An 18,978-nucleotide genomic window follows, 5' to 3' on the forward strand; every position below is an offset into this window, starting at 1 on the left:
TTCAAATGAAATTGCATCTGGAATATGGAAAAAATTTCAGATTTGTATAGCCTTCTTCTCACAGGGTGACATTATCAAGTTCTTCCCTGCCTGTGTACATTTTTTTCCCAAATGTAAGACCAAGAACTCAGGGGGTGAAGTGTTACCATCTCCTTAAAGTCTCATTTCCTTTAACTCGACTTACCAACACCAATCAATAATAAAATACAACACGGGAATCAGAAGAAAATCAGTGAATGCTTATCTTTAACTCTTCATATTCATTAAATAAATGTACATTATTTTCCTGAGTTTATGTATATATATATATATATACATAAACAAAAAAAACAAAAGAACCCACTATATATATATATGTATGTATATGTATATATATAGTGGGTTCTTTTGTTTTTTTTGTTTTGGGGTTTTTTTGAGAGACAGAGAGAGAGAGGGTAGGAGCAGGGGCGAGGAGGAGGAGCAAATGGAGAGGGAGACTGAATCCCAAGCAGGTTCCAAACCCAGCATGGAGCCCAAAGTGGGGCTCAAACTCACGACTCTGAGATCAAGAGTTGAGCTGAAATCAAGAGCCGGACGCTTAACTGACTGAGCCACCCGGGCACCCCTCCTGAGTTATTCTTAAAACAACACTTTCCCTAGGCATTCCTGGCTTATAATCATGAATTTACAACCACCAACCACACCCCCATCTTGGCCAAGAACTCAGCTCACGCGGTAACCTGCATTCTTTCAGGCTTTGCCTCCACATTTCTCTGCCCCCCAAGAAGCTGCAGCCTTTCGACCCTAATTAGCATTTTGTGTGATGTTAGATGGAGCACCTTTTGCAGGAGGAGCGCCCTGCTTGACAGACTGGAGAATCCTCCAGAAGACAGAATACCTAGCCCCAAGGCTGCTGGAAAGTGCAGGTTTCCTGGTTCTCTCGCTTCAGAGGCACCGAATGCTCAGTTAGGGCTCCAGGAACTGAGTCAGAAGCTTCAAACAATGCGTGTTAACTCTCCAGGTGCAAATTCCTGCACAGGTCCGTGGCCTCGCCTCCCCAAGTCCTCCGTCCACTTAGAAAGTCTTCCTTCAGCGCCCGAGGCTCGGCAGTCCTTAACTGGACCCGAGGGGAAGTAAACTGTGAGGCATGAACATGAACGTGGAAAGTCAGAGTGCTGACTTTCATTTCATTTAATCACAGAGCCCCTGGCAAGGGCCCCGCGAGGGTTCAAGGCTACAACAGACTGTCTCTATCATCCTGCAACCTAAATTCCCAGTGCAAGGAGACAGGCAATAAAGCACACCCAGGACAAGTAAACATACCTCATATGGTAGAAGGAAAGAAAAGACTCATGGAGGGGCGGGGGGGGGCTGGAGGCTCGGCTGGGGGGCCTCTGAGGGGCTCATCTGCAACATTCCAACCCGCGCCCCCTCCCCCTGCCCTGTGCTCCCGGATTCCTCAGTGAGGTCAGGGACTCAGGCAGGGAGGGAGTCTGGGATGCCGGGCGCGAGCTCAGGCTTAGATGCTCTCACAGTATCTGGCGTCTGACCGAGCACGTGGAGGCAAGCCAACTTCACATCCTTACAAGCTTTTTAAATGCATTTTCTAAGATACGTGTGTACATGTGTTTAACAGTTAATATTAAATATTAGGAAAAGTCCTGCAAACTCATTTGTAAAACATTTTTTTTTTTTTTTGGTCTACACTTGCTTCATACAATACTTGACTGCATGATTCTAGTCTCCTCTTTGCCCCCACTCCAGAGAAATTGGGCTCTGGCAGGCACATTTGGACTTTTCCTGTGTTCTGCTGTTGTTTCTGCAATGACTTGCTTTTACTCAAAGAGCTTTATAGGGGAAAAAAAATTCCAGGAAAGTTCACCAAACTATGAGTAGTTATTGGGAGAGCTTTGGGATAGAATCATCTGGATATCTCTCTGCCTTTCTCCAGCCTTTCAGAGACTTCCACAAAGTGAGAGGGTTTCTCAGGGTCTGAACGGAGACCTTTACTTCTCCAATGTACTCCCAGAGGACACGCGCGAGGACTATATCTGCTACGCCAGATTTAATCACACTCAAACCATACAGCAGAAGCAACCTATTTCTGTGAAAGTGATTTCAGGTAAGAGCTTGGCCTCCTGACTCTCTCTTTCAATGATGTTTCCAAGTGTGCCTAAAATATATTAACTAGTAAACACCACTGACGTTGAACTACACGGGTTCATTGATCAGGAAAGTGCCCATGACTAGCTACTGACGTGTTGCCAGATAAAAGCACATGTAACCCAGATACTGTATTGTATGTTCTTTGCTGATATCATCATTGCTATTTCTACAATAACTTTCGGAGTCTCCTTGGTCCCTGGAGCATCTGCGTGTGTATTCTGCCCCAGCGTGCCTGGACTTAGCAGTCAGTCCCACAGCTTCAGTTCCGTGTCCCTGTATTACTGGCTGGGGTGGCTGAGGGACGTTATCAATCAGTGAGTCATGAACGATGTAAAAACCTGTGTTTCCTTGGTAGGGATGGCACCTGGTCAGCATGGCTGTATACATTTACTTTTGTTGCCCGAGACTTTTTTGTAGTACCTGCTCCCCTGCTTTTTGCATTCTTCATCATATTCTGTTTATTTCAGTGGATGAACTGAATGACACCATAGCTGCTAATTTGAATGACTCTGAGTTTTATAGTGGTGAGTTCTGGTGACTGCAACTGGTACTCCTCTCTCTCATCGTAGAATCAGTTCACTAACTCCACCTCCATAGCTATTAAACCCAGTTTCTCCATGAGAGTCCTAGTTCCGTGTTTAATACCGCTAGAACAAATGTGTGTTTTCTACGAAACTTAGCTACACGCTTATGTCATGTCACTAAAACATGCTGCACGTTGTATGTATAATAATAAAAATTATTATCACTGTTTTCATGTGAAGCACCATTTTCCATGATCTGGGGGTGGGGAGCTTTCATGTAAGTTTAGAATTATATTTTTCATTTTTTTGTCTTGTTCACAAACTTTTCTCATTAACCAAAAAAGGGGGCATTAGCCTGCTAGAATACTAACTCGTCAGTCTTAGTAATCGTTAGCAACTAACATCAAGTGGATTTTGATAGTAAATCATCACATTTCCCATCTGTTCTCACATGACATTATCAGTGTCATATAATTAGCAATAGCATTTCTTGTAGTTTTGATCAAAACCAAATCACTCTCTTCAGTGGAAATAACCTTTTTAAATATAGAGCATTTAACTTCAGTATTATTAAAAAAAAAAAAAAAAAAAAAGAATTCGATTTCCTTAAGGGAAATGTGACTGTCAGGTCTAGAGTCTGTTAGTGAAAATTGTGGTTTCTAGTATGGGGGTTCTCTTAATGATCTCTAAGGCAGAATATTTGCGGTATTACTTTTTTGCCCTTGAGATATAAAGTAAAAAAGACATTAAGATGCCATCAATGATCAAAGTAGGCAAACCACAACTTCTGCCTTGTTATTTTATTTTAATATATCCTAAAAATGATGGGTCTCAAAACCATTGCCAAAGTGATTTCAGGGAGGTAAGGTTTCCTCCACAATTTCTAAAGTCTTAAGAAAATCCTCATTTCTCTCAAGTAAACCTTCCCTGGTATCCAGGTTTTTTTTCTTCTTCTTCTAAGGAATGAGAACAATTCATATATTACCTTTTCACTCACTTTTGGTGAGCATCAACAAGATAATGCATTTAAGGGTTGAAAACAAGGGCAGTAGAACCTTAAGATGGTATATTCCTACTTCACAGTTTTCTGAAAGGCCATTAGAAGATAAGGCCACATTTAAATGAGGTTTCCATGAAACCGAAGATGGCCTTTGTGGGCTTCCTGAGATCTCCGACTTGAGGCCTCTTTATTTTTTCATTGAGGAAACCAAGTTCCTTCATTTCTTTACTATTCATTATTCTTAATGTATGGCACACAATTTGCCAGACTTGCTAGTTTTGTTTTCCATAAACCTTGCAGTTTGGGGGTCTTGATACTTAGACATCCATTACAGATTTATGTTCATGATTAGTCAGTGAAATGGGCTATGATGTTGTCCCTAGTGTAAACCAAACTACCCCCTTCCATAGTCACAGCTTCCAGAAAAATCTAACATCTTCCGCAATATAGTTAATTTTCTCTTTGACCCGAGCACTAATTGTAAGGGATGGATAGTTTGATAATGTGACTTTCCTCTCTATGTCTACATTTTGAAAATTTGCCAACGCACCAAAAATTCATAAAAACCTAACCCATATTAAGGGAATGTACAAGAGTGAAATAGTCCTTCATGTTAATGGTTACGTAACCAACATCGTTTCTGTTCCCAGCTCAGTGAGCAATGTTTATTAGGCAGAGAGTGTGGATGTGCAGTTTAATTTCAGTGTTTAGTAGTTTTGAAAAGGATTCGATTTTTAGGCAGTGAACCATGTTTTGAGAAATACATATGCATAACTTTTAATCCATATGATTTTATTGTTTGCAGCAAAATCAAATAGAGAGAGGCCACCAACCTTTTTAACTCCAGAAGGCAATGCCAGTCACAAGGAAGAATTAAGAGGGAATGTCCTTTCACTGGAATGCATTGCAGAGGGACTGTGAGTTCCCACTTCCTGTCTTTTTTTAAAAATATTTTATTTAATTATTAATTAATTAATTAATTAATTTGAGATGCAGGGAGCAGCAGAAGAGAGCATGAGCCTATGGGCAGGGGAGGGGAGGGGTAGGTGGGGGAGGGGAGAGGGAGAAGCAGACTCCTTGCTGAGCAGGGAGGCCAACCTGGGGACTTGATCCCAATCTCAGGACCCCCAGGACCCCGTGCCTGAAGGCAGACCCAGGCACCCCTGCGCTTTCTATCTTAGTGTGCATTTCTTTTTGTTTGTTTTGTTTGTTTGTCTTTGCAGGTTCCGTAGCATTTCTTACAAAAACCTAGTGGGTCCATAGAAAGGCATTGATGTCACAGCAACAGTCATTGTCTTATACTAATTCCAACAAGCATTAAGAAAAATTTGATAATTGTTTTCAAAAATAAGCCATGTGTATCTCATATTATTGAAATATTCTCTTAATATAATAGCTTTCTTTTTGAAATAAGTATCAGGAATCCCCTTGTGGTTGCTATGGTTACAATTAGGGTGTCTTATTTCACTACTGTTACGTAACAAACAACCTCAAAACTTAGCGGGTTAAAAACAATAGCTATTTATTGTTAATCATTCACCCCAGGTCGCAGGGCAGTTGCTGTAACAGGCTAGAGTGGGACGTTTTAGAGTGAGCCTGCTCATGCCTCTGCTGGGAAGCTCCACTCTGGGTTCATGGTTCTGGGGGGCTTCTCGACAGCTCTTGGCCTTGAGTGACTCCTGTCCCTCTAGCCGTCTAGCCCCAGCTTATTCTCCGAACAACAAAAGTACATGCATCGCCTCCTAGGCCTCTTACGGTCTAGCCTCAGAACGAACACCCTGTCCCTTCCACTCCTTCCTCTAGGCAGGTCACAAGCCTGGCTTCTTTGCAGATGACTCATCTGTGCGTAGCTCAGATACAAGGACAACCATTATGTTAGGTGCCCGTCAGAAGCAAGTTTCTACATCTTCCCCTCTTAGCCCTGGCACCGAGCAAGTACTATTGATGTGGGCACATTTGCTGGAAACATTGCATGGAATCTCAGAAACATTGTTATGATCCCATGTTCTGAGCTGCACTGTCCTTGACCTGGCAATGCAACAGTTTCGAGTTCCTTCCCAGAATTGACTTCTAGGAATGGCTTTACTGCAGGAGACACGTGGAGGCCTCTGCTGGTCCCGTCAGGAAATCACAGCACACACTACTCAGTTCAAGTAACTGAAACTAGCGAAGTTCCCCTTTAAAGATATATTAAGTATATATCTTTCCCATTAGAATTAAAAGCAAACCCCCAACCCCTTGCAATTTTCATACATCATGGTGTTAGAAAGTGGTTTAATCTACTAACCTCCAACCTTTGGGGAGCAGAGTTACCCATTCTCACAATTTTATGATTCCCCTTCCCCTGAAGGGTCTCTTATGTAAAAATTAAAATATGGTTGGTATTTGGAAATTGCATTAAACTTCCAAAAGAATTTTTTAAAACCACAGGATGGTGTAAAAATAAAATTGAGGAGTCTATCATTTACAGACCTGTAGCTGTAAGACTCACAGAATCGTAATATTTCTAATTCTTAATAACTACTCAGTGGAGAAGTATGCAGGCTTCCAGAACAATCCATGGCTTAGTTTGACCTCATGCTTCTATCCCCATGATCCACTCACCTTCAGATCATGTGAGGTGCAGACTATCTGACTAAAAAGAAACACCGGAATATGGTATCAGATACCACATTGGTCTCATATCTTCCATTTTTGAAAATGATTTTACATTTTCTACCTCTTTTTATATTCCCAACAGGTTTCATTTTAGAAGGTATTTCATCAAAGAAATATGTTCAATTATTTCTATTCAGCTACACAAACCAGAAGCAATTCTATAATCAACCAATTAACCCCGTTTGAATTTCTAAGGACAAATATTGTGATCTTCCTGAGGTTCTTAGGCCATATTTTTTTTTTTTTTTTGTCTTTGTCTTCCCAACATACAACTCAATGCTTGGTCCAGAATTCAGTGCTTAGTAAATATTTGTGTCCAGTGAAGTTTTATTTTACTCTCATGAATATCTTCTAAAGTCACTAGATCAAAATTCTTCCATTTGTTAGGGAAATGTGTGCAAAAGTTCATGGGCACAAATTCGTATATCAGCATTTTCTCTGCATTTTTAATTCTAGCTGATTTAAAAGATAAACTCAATATCATTAATTTCATAGTAAGCCTTTTGATTGACATATTCGTTTATGTAAAATTTTCTAGGTGTGCCTCACTGATCAGAACTTTGAAGACAATAATGAGGTCCCTTTAGCAAAGTCACCTAGGCTAGCCTGCTCATTGTGTCAGGGAAGTCCAAGGTCACGGTGTGCCATGTATTAACATGGCACTGCCTTTGTGATGGTGCTGGCTGACAGACTTCAATACAGGGATCTGAGCATTATTTATAAAAGTGTGAGGCTAGTTACAATGTCTTTCTGTTCCTCAGGATCTTTAGACAAAGAAGTTGTTACCAACTTGCAGAAGATTCACCCTCAAAAGCAGCAAGGTGAACTTCTTTTTTTAATAATATCATTTATTTATCTTATCAGGCCTACCCCAATTATTTACTGGATAAAAGAAGATGGAACCCTGCCCATCAACCGGACATTTTATAAGAACTTCAAGAAAACTCTGCAAATCATTCAGGTTTCAGAAGCTGACTCTGGAAATTACCAGTGTATAGCCAAAAACCCACTGGGAGCTATCTATCATACCATTTCTGTCACAGTTAAAGGTATACAGTTGTTTCAAATGCATGGCTCTTGCTCTCACGAGAAGTTGTAAATCTTCAATTAAATATGCCTTTGATTTAAACTTCAATTAATAACAAATGTAAATTTGTATCAACAGTCCTGACCCCTTGGATCTTTTCTCATTGCTCTTTAGAACGCATCTAAATCAGGTCAAAAATTCTCTCCCTCAAACCTTCCTCATAGAATTCCAATGAATAATTGTAAGAAAAAGGAGGGAAACTGGAAATCACCATGAGCATCCCACAGTTATAACTCCTGCAGGCAAGAGCCAGTGAGGAAAGATAGATGAAGGTTTAAGGAGAAACAGAGGATCCACTTAGCCTCAAAGTACTTCTCATACACACATACACAGCCCCCAAAATTAATTATGGAAGCAGGTTTAACATATTTTCACAAAGTCTTCACCTTTTCTCTGGGAAGGAGAGGGAGCTGAATTTCCTTACCCTTGGGTGTGGGCTGGACTGGGTGACTCACTTCTAGGGAATAGACTATGGAAAGCAGGTAAATAGCAACTTTACAGAGAAACCTGGTGGATATCACCTTACCATATGTTCAAGGTTAGCATAAGCAGTCGTAAGTCATGTTGGTATCGTGTATCCCCCAGCATGATGCAGTAAGAGGGATCCATCACCCAAAACCTCAGTGTAATCATGAGAAGACACCAGACAAACCCAAGTTGAACGACAGTCTATGAAATAACAGATAAGTACTCTTTAAAAATGTCAAGGTCATGAAAGATAGGAAAGACCAAGAAACTGTCAGATTGGAGGAAACAAGTAAGGAGACAAGACAAGTAAAGACAATGTGGTAGCCAGGAGATGGTCCTGGGACAGAAAGAAGGCATGGGTAGAAAAAGATGTAGTTTAGCTAATCATATTGTACCACTGTTAATTTCTTGTGTTGATAACTGTACCATGGTTATGTAAGGGAACATTGGAGAGAGCTGGCTGAGGGCCTCATGGGAATTCTCCATACTGACTCCACAACTTCTCAAAAATGCGAAGTTTCTTAACTTCCTTCCCAGTTTTATAATTATGTGTATTCTACAGGGCTCAGAATTTAAATTCATGTTCCTTAGCCTATGTGTACTGTAAGTCGCTCTATAACCTTAGTCAAATCTGTTACCTTTTTAACGTCTGATTAATTTAATGTAAAATGAGATGGTCTTTATATCAAAAGGCTCTAGAAACAGTCTTTTGAAAGTCTGAAGTGTTCTCTGAGGCATCACTTACAATACTATTTACTTTTTTAAAAATGAGGCTAACACATGTTTTGCTAAATATTTATTTTGATATTAAAACAGTTCAGTATACTAAATTTGCTAGAATGCTTGTATGATTCAAATGTTTGTGGGGGTTTTTCTCTTCCTTTCTTTCATAAAGCGGCTCCGTACTGGATCATGGCACCTCAAAACCTTGTGCTGTCCCCAGGAGAGGACGGGAGGCTGATCTGTAGAGCTAATGGCAACCCCAAGCCCAGAATTAGCTGGTTATCGAATGGAGTCCCAATAGAAAGTAAGTTGTCTTGACAGGCTCTGTGGTTGCAACCTATTTTCCAAGCATAGCTGCGTCTCAACAGGGAACAAATGGAATAAAATCACTGGTGGTGAGGAAGGAAGCCATGTGTGAGCTAAAAAGAGGCACCGAATTACCTTCGAATGTTTATTTTATTACCTCTCAATATTCCTGATGATAGAATAGTTTGTGTCCTTAAATGTGATGGTGTGTGTTGACTAGGACTTGGTGATATTTCCGGTCTTTTTACATGGATCCTAGGAAAAATGACAGGGTCAGAAAGAAACATTCCTGGAGAGTTCAGATCTTCTCCGTTCCAAATGTCAAGTGTTTTGTGGAAATGTCACAGGAGTCGGAGGAGACATGTTGGGGAGGCTAGGTATAGAGCCAGTGGCTGTGACGGGAATAAGAGACACGGCTGTGGTCATTTAAAGAGTTTTCATTCCTAAGCACAGTCCAGATGTCCCCAAGTTCTCTGGTCTTCAGAGGTCACCATCCCTTTTTTTTTTTTTTTTTAAGATTTTATTTATTTATTTGACAGAGAAATAGAAAGCACAAGTAGGCAGAATGGCAGGCAGAGGGAGAGGGAGAAGCAGGCTCCCCACTAAGCAGAAAGCCCGATGCAGGGCTCTATCGGAGGACCCTGGGATCATGACCTGAGCCAAAGGCAGATGCTTAACTAACTGAGCCACCCTGCTGCCCTCACCATCCCATTTAATATCCACAGAAGAAGGTAGCCTCTGACCATGATTGTATTGCAGGACCCTTGGTCTTTGATTAGTTTTCCCTCCCCAGGTACGCCAAGCTCACCTTGAGCAGTACTGACCCAGGCCCAGCTGCTGTGGGCCACCTCTTCGGCCGCCTTCTCTGGACCACTCACGGCTCTCTCTCTCCCAGCCAGCTTCTCCAGCCTGCCACCACGCTGCCCAGAACAGCCCCCGAGGTGTGGCCACAGGCCCGTCCATTAATCTTCTAAATCACAGCAAAGCCCAGCTTTACAAAACCTGTTTAAGGCTTGTGGACAGTGGAAGGCTTAAGGATTATGGCAAAGAAAAACAAACTTAAAACCAGATAGTGCCCCTCCCTGCTTTCAGATTCCTAAGAATCTGATTCCCCCACCTCACCCCCCACCTGCTGCTGCCTGCAGGAGACTCTGCCCATTTTCTCCTTCTTGGAGTTCACACCTTCTCTTAAACCCAGAGAGAGAAAATTGGCTTTTGTTTAAAACCTAGACTCGGGCTCACCCTCCAGCCGGTAACATAATAATTAGCAAAGGGATTCTTGACTCACCATATAGACAGACTTCAGGTTGGCAAAGTAGAGCAGCTTTGCTCCTCGTTGCCCCCAAGCCAGAATCAAAAATGGATTCTAATTCTACATAACTGAAAGCTCCTTTAATCCGACTTATCTGAAATAGTCTTCACCCTAAAATGGATCTGAGAAGTGCTGGCAGATTTCAGTGGCTCGGTCCCTGTGTCTCACCATCTGGGTCTCGCAATGGCAGGTCTAGACCAAGGAAGAGCTCCCTGTTCTATGAATTTTATTAGGAGTTTGTTTGTGTCACACTGTACAATAGTCATCTAAAACAGGCAGCCTGTGTCTACTGTAAAAGGAAATTACGTTCCTGGGAGAATACAGATTGCAAAGAGGCCAGCAATTGGAGCTTGGGTAATTCTGCTCCCAATTTTAACCATGATTGAGATCAGGAAGAAGTGCAGAGAGTACCCAGTGGTTGTGCATTGGGAAGCTGTTGCCATGAGTGGAAACAGAGAAAAGAGGATACAGCCCAGACCTAAAGAAGTTTTATGGTGCACTGTCTGATTTTCCCAGGAACGCATTCAGAATGGCAGGAAAGGGTCTGCGCCCTTTAGGGAGGGTTAACCTGGCACCTGAGATCTGGCCTCCATGGGACTGACAAGTGGGAGGGGCCGCCCATCTCATCCCCCAGTGGAGAAAACCCGGGAGCCAGGGAAGGTTGAAAAAGATAAACCGCTGGGGCTCCATGGCCAGAACTTGGTCCAGTCCGAAGTAGGGGAAATTGAGACCAAGTTGGGTCAGCGACACAAGTAGACTCGGAGATGAGATAATGAGCTGATCTCCCGTTTTGATCTGCTCAGCTTGTGATCCAACCAAACCAGGCATGGGCGGTGCCTCCCAGGGAGCCTTGTTGCTCCAGCTCTGTGAAGGGCTCTGAAGTGCACTCATGGACACTCCCCTTTAAATAAAATATCTGGGGGCGGAACCAGCTGGGAACAGCCTGCCTGGGAGAGGTGGTGCGCAGGACGGTGGTCCTGGGATACAAGTTAGGCCCTTCCACCGTAACCCCAAATCATCTGATTAGGTCCTGAGCAGAAAGTTAGAACAAAATCTCCCAAACCGGGTTCCAAATTCGTTCATACACCAAGGTGATGTGCAGCATCTGCGAGTGGTGGCTTCCTCTGCATCTGGTGGCCTGCTCAGAGTTCATGTGTTCGTGTGGGGGGATCTCTTTGCTCACAGGTGATGGGCTTTGGCAGCTGGTGGGGACCGTCAGGGCTCTCTGCACAGTGTTCTGCAGACCCTGGGCTACAGACTCTAGGAGTGGGCCCTGTGCCCCACCCCTACCCCCAGCAGCTGATCTATCTACAGACTCTGCTGAGCCTTGATTAGCTAAGTTCAAAGTGAAGCCTCCCTCCCCCCACCTCATACTGACCTCCCCCGCTCCAACCTAAGGAGGAAATGTGGAAGAAAACGGTCAAAAAATCAGTAGCAGTTTGAAGAGCTTTGCACCTCTCCCCTTTCCATCCTATTTGATAATTAGCCTGGGAATCTGGAGACCTTGAAATCGAATTGCCTTTGAGGTTTGGGGACCACTCTAGGCACGGGAGATGGGCTTGTTTCTCTTCTGTGGCTCTGTGGCTTGTTGAGCCGTGGACTCCACAGATGCCTCCAGCGGTGATGGAGCACTGGGGCTGGGGGAGGCAGAGAGGCAGGCTAGGCGAGGGACAGCACAGTCGCCGCAGGATGTGGTGGATGGAATTGGCATGGCAAGGGTTCCTAACCTTCCGGGGGGCCTTGTGTAGGCCCCAGAAGTTAGCTGGGAGCACCAGCTTCATGGACACCACACCTTTTCCTAAGAAGCTGCAGAAACCTTGAGAGGCAGCTACTGAGGGTGAGGGTCAGGAACAGCCACTTTTCTGCAGCCAGGAGGATGGCGGCACAGTCCAGAACATTCCTGATTCCACCAAGTTATCTCCCTTCTGCCTTTTCTCCAAAGCAGAGGGCTCCATGGGCATCCCCTTATGAGGGATAGAATAAGTAGACAAAGGAGATTCATCTCTGCACCCAGAGATGTGTTCTACATCATGGCCAAACGTCCAGATTTCAAGGAGATGTTTATAAAATGGACTGTCTCAGAAAATCTGAGCGTTCTTCTCATGTTGTACCACTGTGTGCTCTGGTCTCTGGCTTTTCTTCTCCGCACAGCAACACTTTCTAGTTACTCCATTGCACCCCGACCCCCAAATCCATTGCACAAAGTTCTTTGGAAATAAAATGATGTGATAAATATAAAATTATTTTTTAAATGCATCGTGCTCTATACAACCTAAGTGGCACTCTTTATTACTCTCATTATCTGAATGTTGGAAGCACTTCCAGGTCTGGCCAGGTGTGTCAGGACAGTTAGAATAGAAGAATGTCTTGCTGGAAGGCTCTTGCCCCAGTTCTGAACCTTACCTTTGGAGCTTTAAATTGGATGTGATGATTCCATTCTCAGGTTTCTTTCTCTGTTGTTCATTTACAGCAAACGGAGTTGCTATTCCCAGAAGCAATCATTATTCCTTTGGATACCTGGGGCTGGGTTGCTGGCCAGTCACTCCTACCCAGCAGCCAGCACACAGAATTGAGGGACTTCCAGTAGCTCTGCACTAGTAATTTTCGTCTTTGTCCACACCCGGCTGAGCTGCCGTATGTCACTGTGGGTGCTTGGGTTTGTTTGTTTTTCTTTAGTGAAAGCGCTTAAGGAAAATGTAGCCCCAGCCCCCATAGAGAAATATTAGCTTATTCACTATTCTTACCTAAAGAGTTTATTTTTTTCCTAAACACCTTGCCAAGAAATAAATATTTGAAGATTTCTCCATTAAGCAGCAATAAGACAGACACAGTCTGATGCCCTTTCGGTAACGAATAACATTAAAAAGAGTTGATGGCAAAGAAAAATGCAAGGGTGGGCTACCTAAAAGCTCCTTAGGATGGTGTATGTTGTGATTCATGACTCCCACTGAGGGAAATTGTCCTACTGGCCTCATTCGTAGAGCTGGTCTTGAAGTTCATGGTGATGTATTTTTATTGTAGTTAAATATAAAAACACGTAACACAAAATATACCATGTTGCTCATTTTTGAGTGTATAGTTCAGCAGTGTAAGTATATTCACACTGCAGTTGAGTAGATCCCCAGAACTTTCTCATCGTACAAACCCAGAGCTCTCTACCCATTACACCGCGCGTGGGGTGTGACTTCTAAGAGCTCCATGTACTCACGGAATGTGCGGAGCTGTCCTCACACCCCCAGAGACTCAGGCTCGCGCTCTGCCCAGGTGTTGCCCTCTCTTCCTCCACTGTTCGCGTGTCTGCGGAGGTGCAGTCAGAATTCTGGGCACCGAGAGTCCTTCAAAGCGACCCAGCAACGATGGCCCAAGTGCTGGGTCCCAAACTGCTGAGAGTAACTGACAGAGAATAGAGATTCTGGAAACCCTGCTCTTTTCCATCAGCCTTGCTTGGATGGACATCACTGAGAGTGGGTGAGTCAGACAGGCCCAGGGATACTAGACTTGGGGTCTGGGACAAGGAATGTGGGTGGCTCCCCAGTATACCATACTCTTGGGGTACCTGGCCATCTGCCGCAGCTGTGGTTCACTTCCCAGGCCAGTGAGACATCTCTGTCCTCCGCTGTCATGCACGGATGGAATCTTTACCCTGTTAAAGGAATCAGAACTTGTATTTGTTTTCTGGTTGGAGGCATTCTGAAACATTTCGAGTCCCAGACAGCAGAGATGAGCTAAGAAGCCGAGCCAAAGGATCCGGGCATTCCCCTACCACTAGACGAACTAACTGGAGTGTCTAAGGCGATGTTAGAAATTAGCTATTGATTCGATTGGAGCGTGGGACAGCCACATACAGAACTGTCGGACAGTAAATTAATGCGGTTTTAAGCACTAACTCTGTTCCTTGTTCCAGCAACCCGAGAAAACGGGACTACTAAGACAAGGCTGAATAACTATAGTTTGGTTTACCGTTAGGTCTTCAAGGGAGTTAATTAGCCACAGAAGAACCAAATATTTGAGATTTGCAAGGGATAAAGGCGTCTCCATGCAGTGATAACTATGTCTTAGATGTACCTCCCTTTCCTGGCATCAAAGAGACAAGTACGATGTTTGGAATGGAAGCAAAGCCTTCTTAAGTGGGTCAAGTTGCAAGCGGAGATTTGAGGGAAAGGGTGCGATTACGGCGTGTTGATTTTGAGCCTCGTGCTGAGGCAGATACCTCTCTCCGCCCTCTGAGTGTGCTTTTAAAGCAAGGTGAGGTCACAGCCTGTGGTTTAGCACTCACAGACGGGAATTCATTTCCAGGAACTCAGCACTTCCACGCCACCGGGCGTGACCTGGACTAAATTCTCACACGTTGCTCACCCTGTTCCTTTCCACTTTGGTAAGGATCAGTCCTGGTCCTGACCTTTTTTTTTTTTTTTTTTTTTTTTTTTTTAATGTACTTGAGCGATTTAGCGGAAAAATACATAATTTCATGTGATTTGTTTCTGCCTCAGCTTCAAGAATTTCTGATACAGAAAAATGAATAGTTAAACATTTGATGATTGGCCCCCTAGATGTCTTTATGTACTTATTTATCTGTATTTATTTATCTGTTTATTTCAAAAAGAAGCTCATTAAGGACACAGGTTCAGTTGGGCTAAAGGGTTTCTCTATTTTGGACTAGCGTTTGCTGTCTCCTCTTGAGAATTAACTCCCCTCCTCGTGAAGAACCACGGTTTCATTGTGAACAGGCAACACTTACCCAAATGTGTACTTCTGTTTTCACCTAACTTGTGCTTTTTCCCCTGGACCTCTCGAAATAATACTCAGTTTTACAGAATCAGTCCACTTAGGACTGAATGAATATCGAGCATAATGTGCTAGAAGTGATAACCAAAGTCAGAAGAGGGAAAACAGGGATTTCTGCCTCGGTTCTCAGTCTCCTCCTTCTTAGTACATATACCTCAATCGGCATGTATTTCTGTTCTACTTACTAGCGTGTAGACCTCACACAGAGAAGAATAAACAGATGCCTTATATTTTTGCACCCAAACAGTTGCTCCTGATGACCCCAGCAGAAACATAGACGGCGATACCATTATCTTTTCAAATGTTCAAGAAAGATCAAGTGCCGTGTACCAGTGCAACGCCTCTAATGAATATGGATATTTACTGGCGAATGCATTTGTAAATGTGCTGGGTAAGCTCTCCCTTTATTAAAGATATGGCAGGTTCGGTTAGTGACTGCTGCTGTTCTCAGCAAAAACGTAGCAAGCCTTTACTGTGTGCGACGCACAGAGGCCTGGATGCCGCATGGGGTGTAAGAAGATGGGTAAGACACAGACCTTACCCTAAAGGGTATGGTACTCTGGCCTTCCTGCTCTTTCGGAATGCAACTTTCATAGTGGCCAATTGTTCACTGTAGATGTAATCAAATAGACTGCTCGGTCCACATAGGGTTAGGCTAATTGTTAAGCCCTCAAAAGGAAAGTAACATTAATCTGCTATTAGTAACTGAATGTTTCTGCTATTCCATCCTGAAAAACTGGTAAGTTCAACAATGTCATTCTGAGTTTTAGAAAATAAATCATTAGTCATGATGTTTGGCCTTTATCCTTGTCACATATGTAAATTTATTTATTAATTCTTTTTTTAAAAAGATTTTATTTATTTATTTGACAGAGAGAGATGCAGCAAGAGAGGGAACACAAGCAGGGGGAGTGGGAGAGGGAGAAGCAGGCTCCCCGCCTAGCAGGGAGCCTAATGCGGGACTTGATCCCAGGACCCTGGGACCATGACCTGAGCTGAAGGCAGATGCTTGACAGACTGAGCCACCCAGGCGCCTCTATTTATTAATTCTTAATAATACATTTAGAATACTATGGTAGACTCAAGCATCTTCTGAAACGTTTGGTTTTTTGTTTTGGTTTTTTGAGTGTCGTTGACACACAATGTTATGCTAGTTTCAGGTGTACAGCTTAGTGATCTGACAAGTGCACACGTGACACTTGTTTTCACCACACGTGTAACTGCTGGCTGTCCTGATAGGACACGACTCCAGTGTCCTTGACTGTGTTCCTGGTACCCTGCTCTATTCCCGGGACTTAGCCATTCCATAACCGGAGGTCTGTCTTTCTCACTCCCTGTCAACCATTTGCCCAACTCCTGAACCCGGTCTCCTCTGGCAACCATCATTATTTAGAGTTCCGATCCTGCTTTTTGTTTGTTTATTTATTTATTTATTTTTTAGATTCCACTTACGGGATATGAGTGGAATCACATGGGTTTTGTCTTTCTCCGTCTGACCAATTTCACTTATCATAATACTATCCAGTTCATCTGGGTTACCTGAAATGGAGCAGTCTCATCCTTTTTAAGGCTGTGTAGTATCTCTCTCTCTCTCATACACACAAACACACACACCTTCCTTATTCATTTGTCTATCTATGGACACTGAGGTTACTTCCTTGTCCTGGTGATTATAAAAAATGCTGCAGTGAACACAGGGTTGTATCTGTCTCTTTGAGTTAGTGTTTTTGTTTCCGTGGGTAAATACCCCATAGTGGAATTATTGGGTCAGATGACATTTCCATTTTTAATTTTTTGAGGAAACTCCATGCTGTTTTCCACCGTGGCTGCACCAGTTTACATCTCCACCATCAGGGCACGAGGGTTCCTTTTCCTCTACGTCCTCGCCAACACCTGTTGTTTCTTGTCTTCTTGATTTTGCCCATTCTCAGAGGCGTGAGGCGATATCTCGTTGTAGTTTTGATTTGCATTTCCCTGATGATGAGTGATGCAGACCCTTCCTTGTGTCTCTTGGCCATCTATAGGTCTTTGGAGAAATGTTTATTCAGGTCCTCTGTGTGAAATGGTTCGTTTATGTCAACATTCCATTTCTCATACTGGACAAAACCACCAAAACATCAAATGTATTAAAATCATATGTGAGACTTGTTTTCGTGGTGCCGGGGAATTAAATGCCAACTCTTTACGTGTAGCAGACTCCCTTTCAAATGAAATCATAGTCGGGAAGCCAACCAGTCCTTGGCATGTTTCCTTCATGCTCAAAATGGAGGTCAGTGACTCCCACGCCTAGCTGAGCACACTTCCCGTGTTGCTAGGGTTTGGGGAGGCAGTTCTGATTTCTGGTTCTGTGTTTCGGGTGTCCGCACACTACTGTTTTCTGCCAGCTGTGTGCTTGTCACCACTCTTACCCCCCACCCCCCTCATAACCCCGGGATGAGGAGGGGCCCATCACTTAACAAAGATGTACTCGGCCATTATTTTTGTGCCAGACCCTGACCTAGTTAGTTTCTGGGAAGAAAATAATAAAAGTCCCCTTCCCTGCCTACAAGGGACTCACAGGGTAGTAGGACATCTAGATAAATAAATCACTAAAACCGCATGCCTGAGCAAAATGAGATGTGGGGTATGAGACAGAAGGAGAAAACTTGAATTTCTCCAGCCTGTTGGCTGGTGGTGTCATACCTGACAGAGAACATGGGGGAGAGACCTATGCGTTATGCGGAATGTAAACTTGAATGGCCTTCGAATGTAGTAAAATACAGGGTGGGCCTAAATGTTGGTTTTATTTTAACATTTACTTCACGTTTTTCAACTTTTTTTAGCTGAGCCACCACGAATCCTTACATCTGCAAATACACTCTATCAGGTCATCACAGACAGGCCTGCTTTACTAGACTGTGCCTTCTTTGGGTCCCCTCTGCCGACCGTTGAGTGGTAAGCCACAGCTCTGTTTGTCTTTAATACTTACATTTGCTAAAGCCTTCAATTTCTCCAACAGAGCAGTTTCCATCGTACTATTATGATTAAATTCACTCATAGAAATGTATTCACTCCTCGCTCGGTGCTGAATAGTTCTCCACCTACAAGGTATGCAGCCGCACGCCTTGTCAGGCACGGTGCAGGGCGGCGGGGGGCGGGCGGCATGGGAAAAAGTATGTTTTTTGAAAATTTAAGGGATCCAGCCAAGCTCGCTCATGTCTTTTCAGTCCTCCCATCAAACCATCCCCGCTCGGGACTGAGGTGCTTGCTTAGTTTAGCCTGAGCTGGGAGGCACAAGGCGAGGACGGGCAGCAGCTCGGAAGGAAGGAGCGAAAGAAAATTAGAACATTCAGTTCCTGGTGGTCCATCAGGGACCAGACCTGGAGCCGGGCTCATGTGAGCACCAAACCAGGTGTGGGATTAAGGACAGTCTCCCCAGGTCTCCACTTCAGGGGCAGAGAGGAGAAGCGTGGTGGTTGGGCAGCTGGTGTCCTAGTGAGGTCGCGAGGTTCCCCTTTAGGTCGACTTTGCCGGACGGTTTTATCCATCCCCACCTTCTATCGGACAGTAACCAGGAAGCTGAGCGGACGCATACTTGACGTACATGCGTGGTTGGTTTTCTCCCCTGAATATTTTCCGATTCATATGAATCAAAAATCTCTTTAGAATTCAAATCAAACATCTTCGTATCGAGTTGGCTTTAGAACTGTGGCCTGCAGAGGGACTAAGAATATGTCCCAAGGGGAAGAAAAAGGCCGAAAAGATCTTTTTGCCTGTTTTATCACCCATGTGGAGATAGAATGGGTAATAATGTATGTATTAAATATGAATATAATACAGAAAATTATAAGTGAAGTCTTTCATATTGTCATCCTAATGCTTCAAGCACCATTTCCTTTTTTAAAATTTTTTAAAAGAATTTTTTAATTAACTTATAATGTGTTATTTGCTTCAGGGGTACAGGTCTGTGAATCATCAGGCTGACACGCTT

The 18,978-nt window shown here is 43.5% G+C and overlaps 1 protein-coding gene across 28 annotated transcripts in view; it reads left to right on the forward strand.

Moving 5' to 3' along the window:
- NRCAM (neuronal cell adhesion molecule) overlaps positions 1-18,978 on the forward strand; it is a 272,173-nt gene that overhangs the window by 210,449 nt on the left and 42,746 nt on the right. For 21 of the 28 annotated variants that reach the window (XM_013060025.2, XM_013060058.2, XM_013060038.2 and 18 more), the window contains 7 exons: positions 1,931-2,101; positions 2,613-2,669; positions 4,475-4,586; positions 7,192-7,376; positions 8,778-8,909; positions 15,256-15,399; positions 17,831-17,942. In XM_013060025.2, the coding sequence (XP_012915479.1) occupies positions 1,931-2,101; positions 2,613-2,669; positions 4,475-4,586; positions 7,192-7,376; positions 8,778-8,909; positions 15,256-15,399; positions 17,831-17,942 (913 nt within the window). The remainder of the gene's footprint in view (positions 1-1,930; positions 2,102-2,612; positions 2,670-4,474; positions 4,587-7,191; positions 7,377-8,777; positions 8,910-15,255; positions 15,400-17,830; positions 17,943-18,978) is intronic. The other 7 variants (XM_013060071.2, XM_045089649.1, XM_045089650.1 and 4 more) reach the window with 1 other exon arrangement.

This window comes from Mustela putorius, unplaced genomic scaffold, assembly GCF_011764305.1.
Source record: "Mustela putorius furo isolate JIRA1106 unplaced genomic scaffold, ASM1176430v1.1 tig00003845_pilon_pilon_pilon, whole genome shotgun sequence".
In the NCBI taxonomy this organism is placed as follows: Eukaryota; Metazoa; Chordata; class Mammalia; order Carnivora; family Mustelidae; genus Mustela; species Mustela putorius.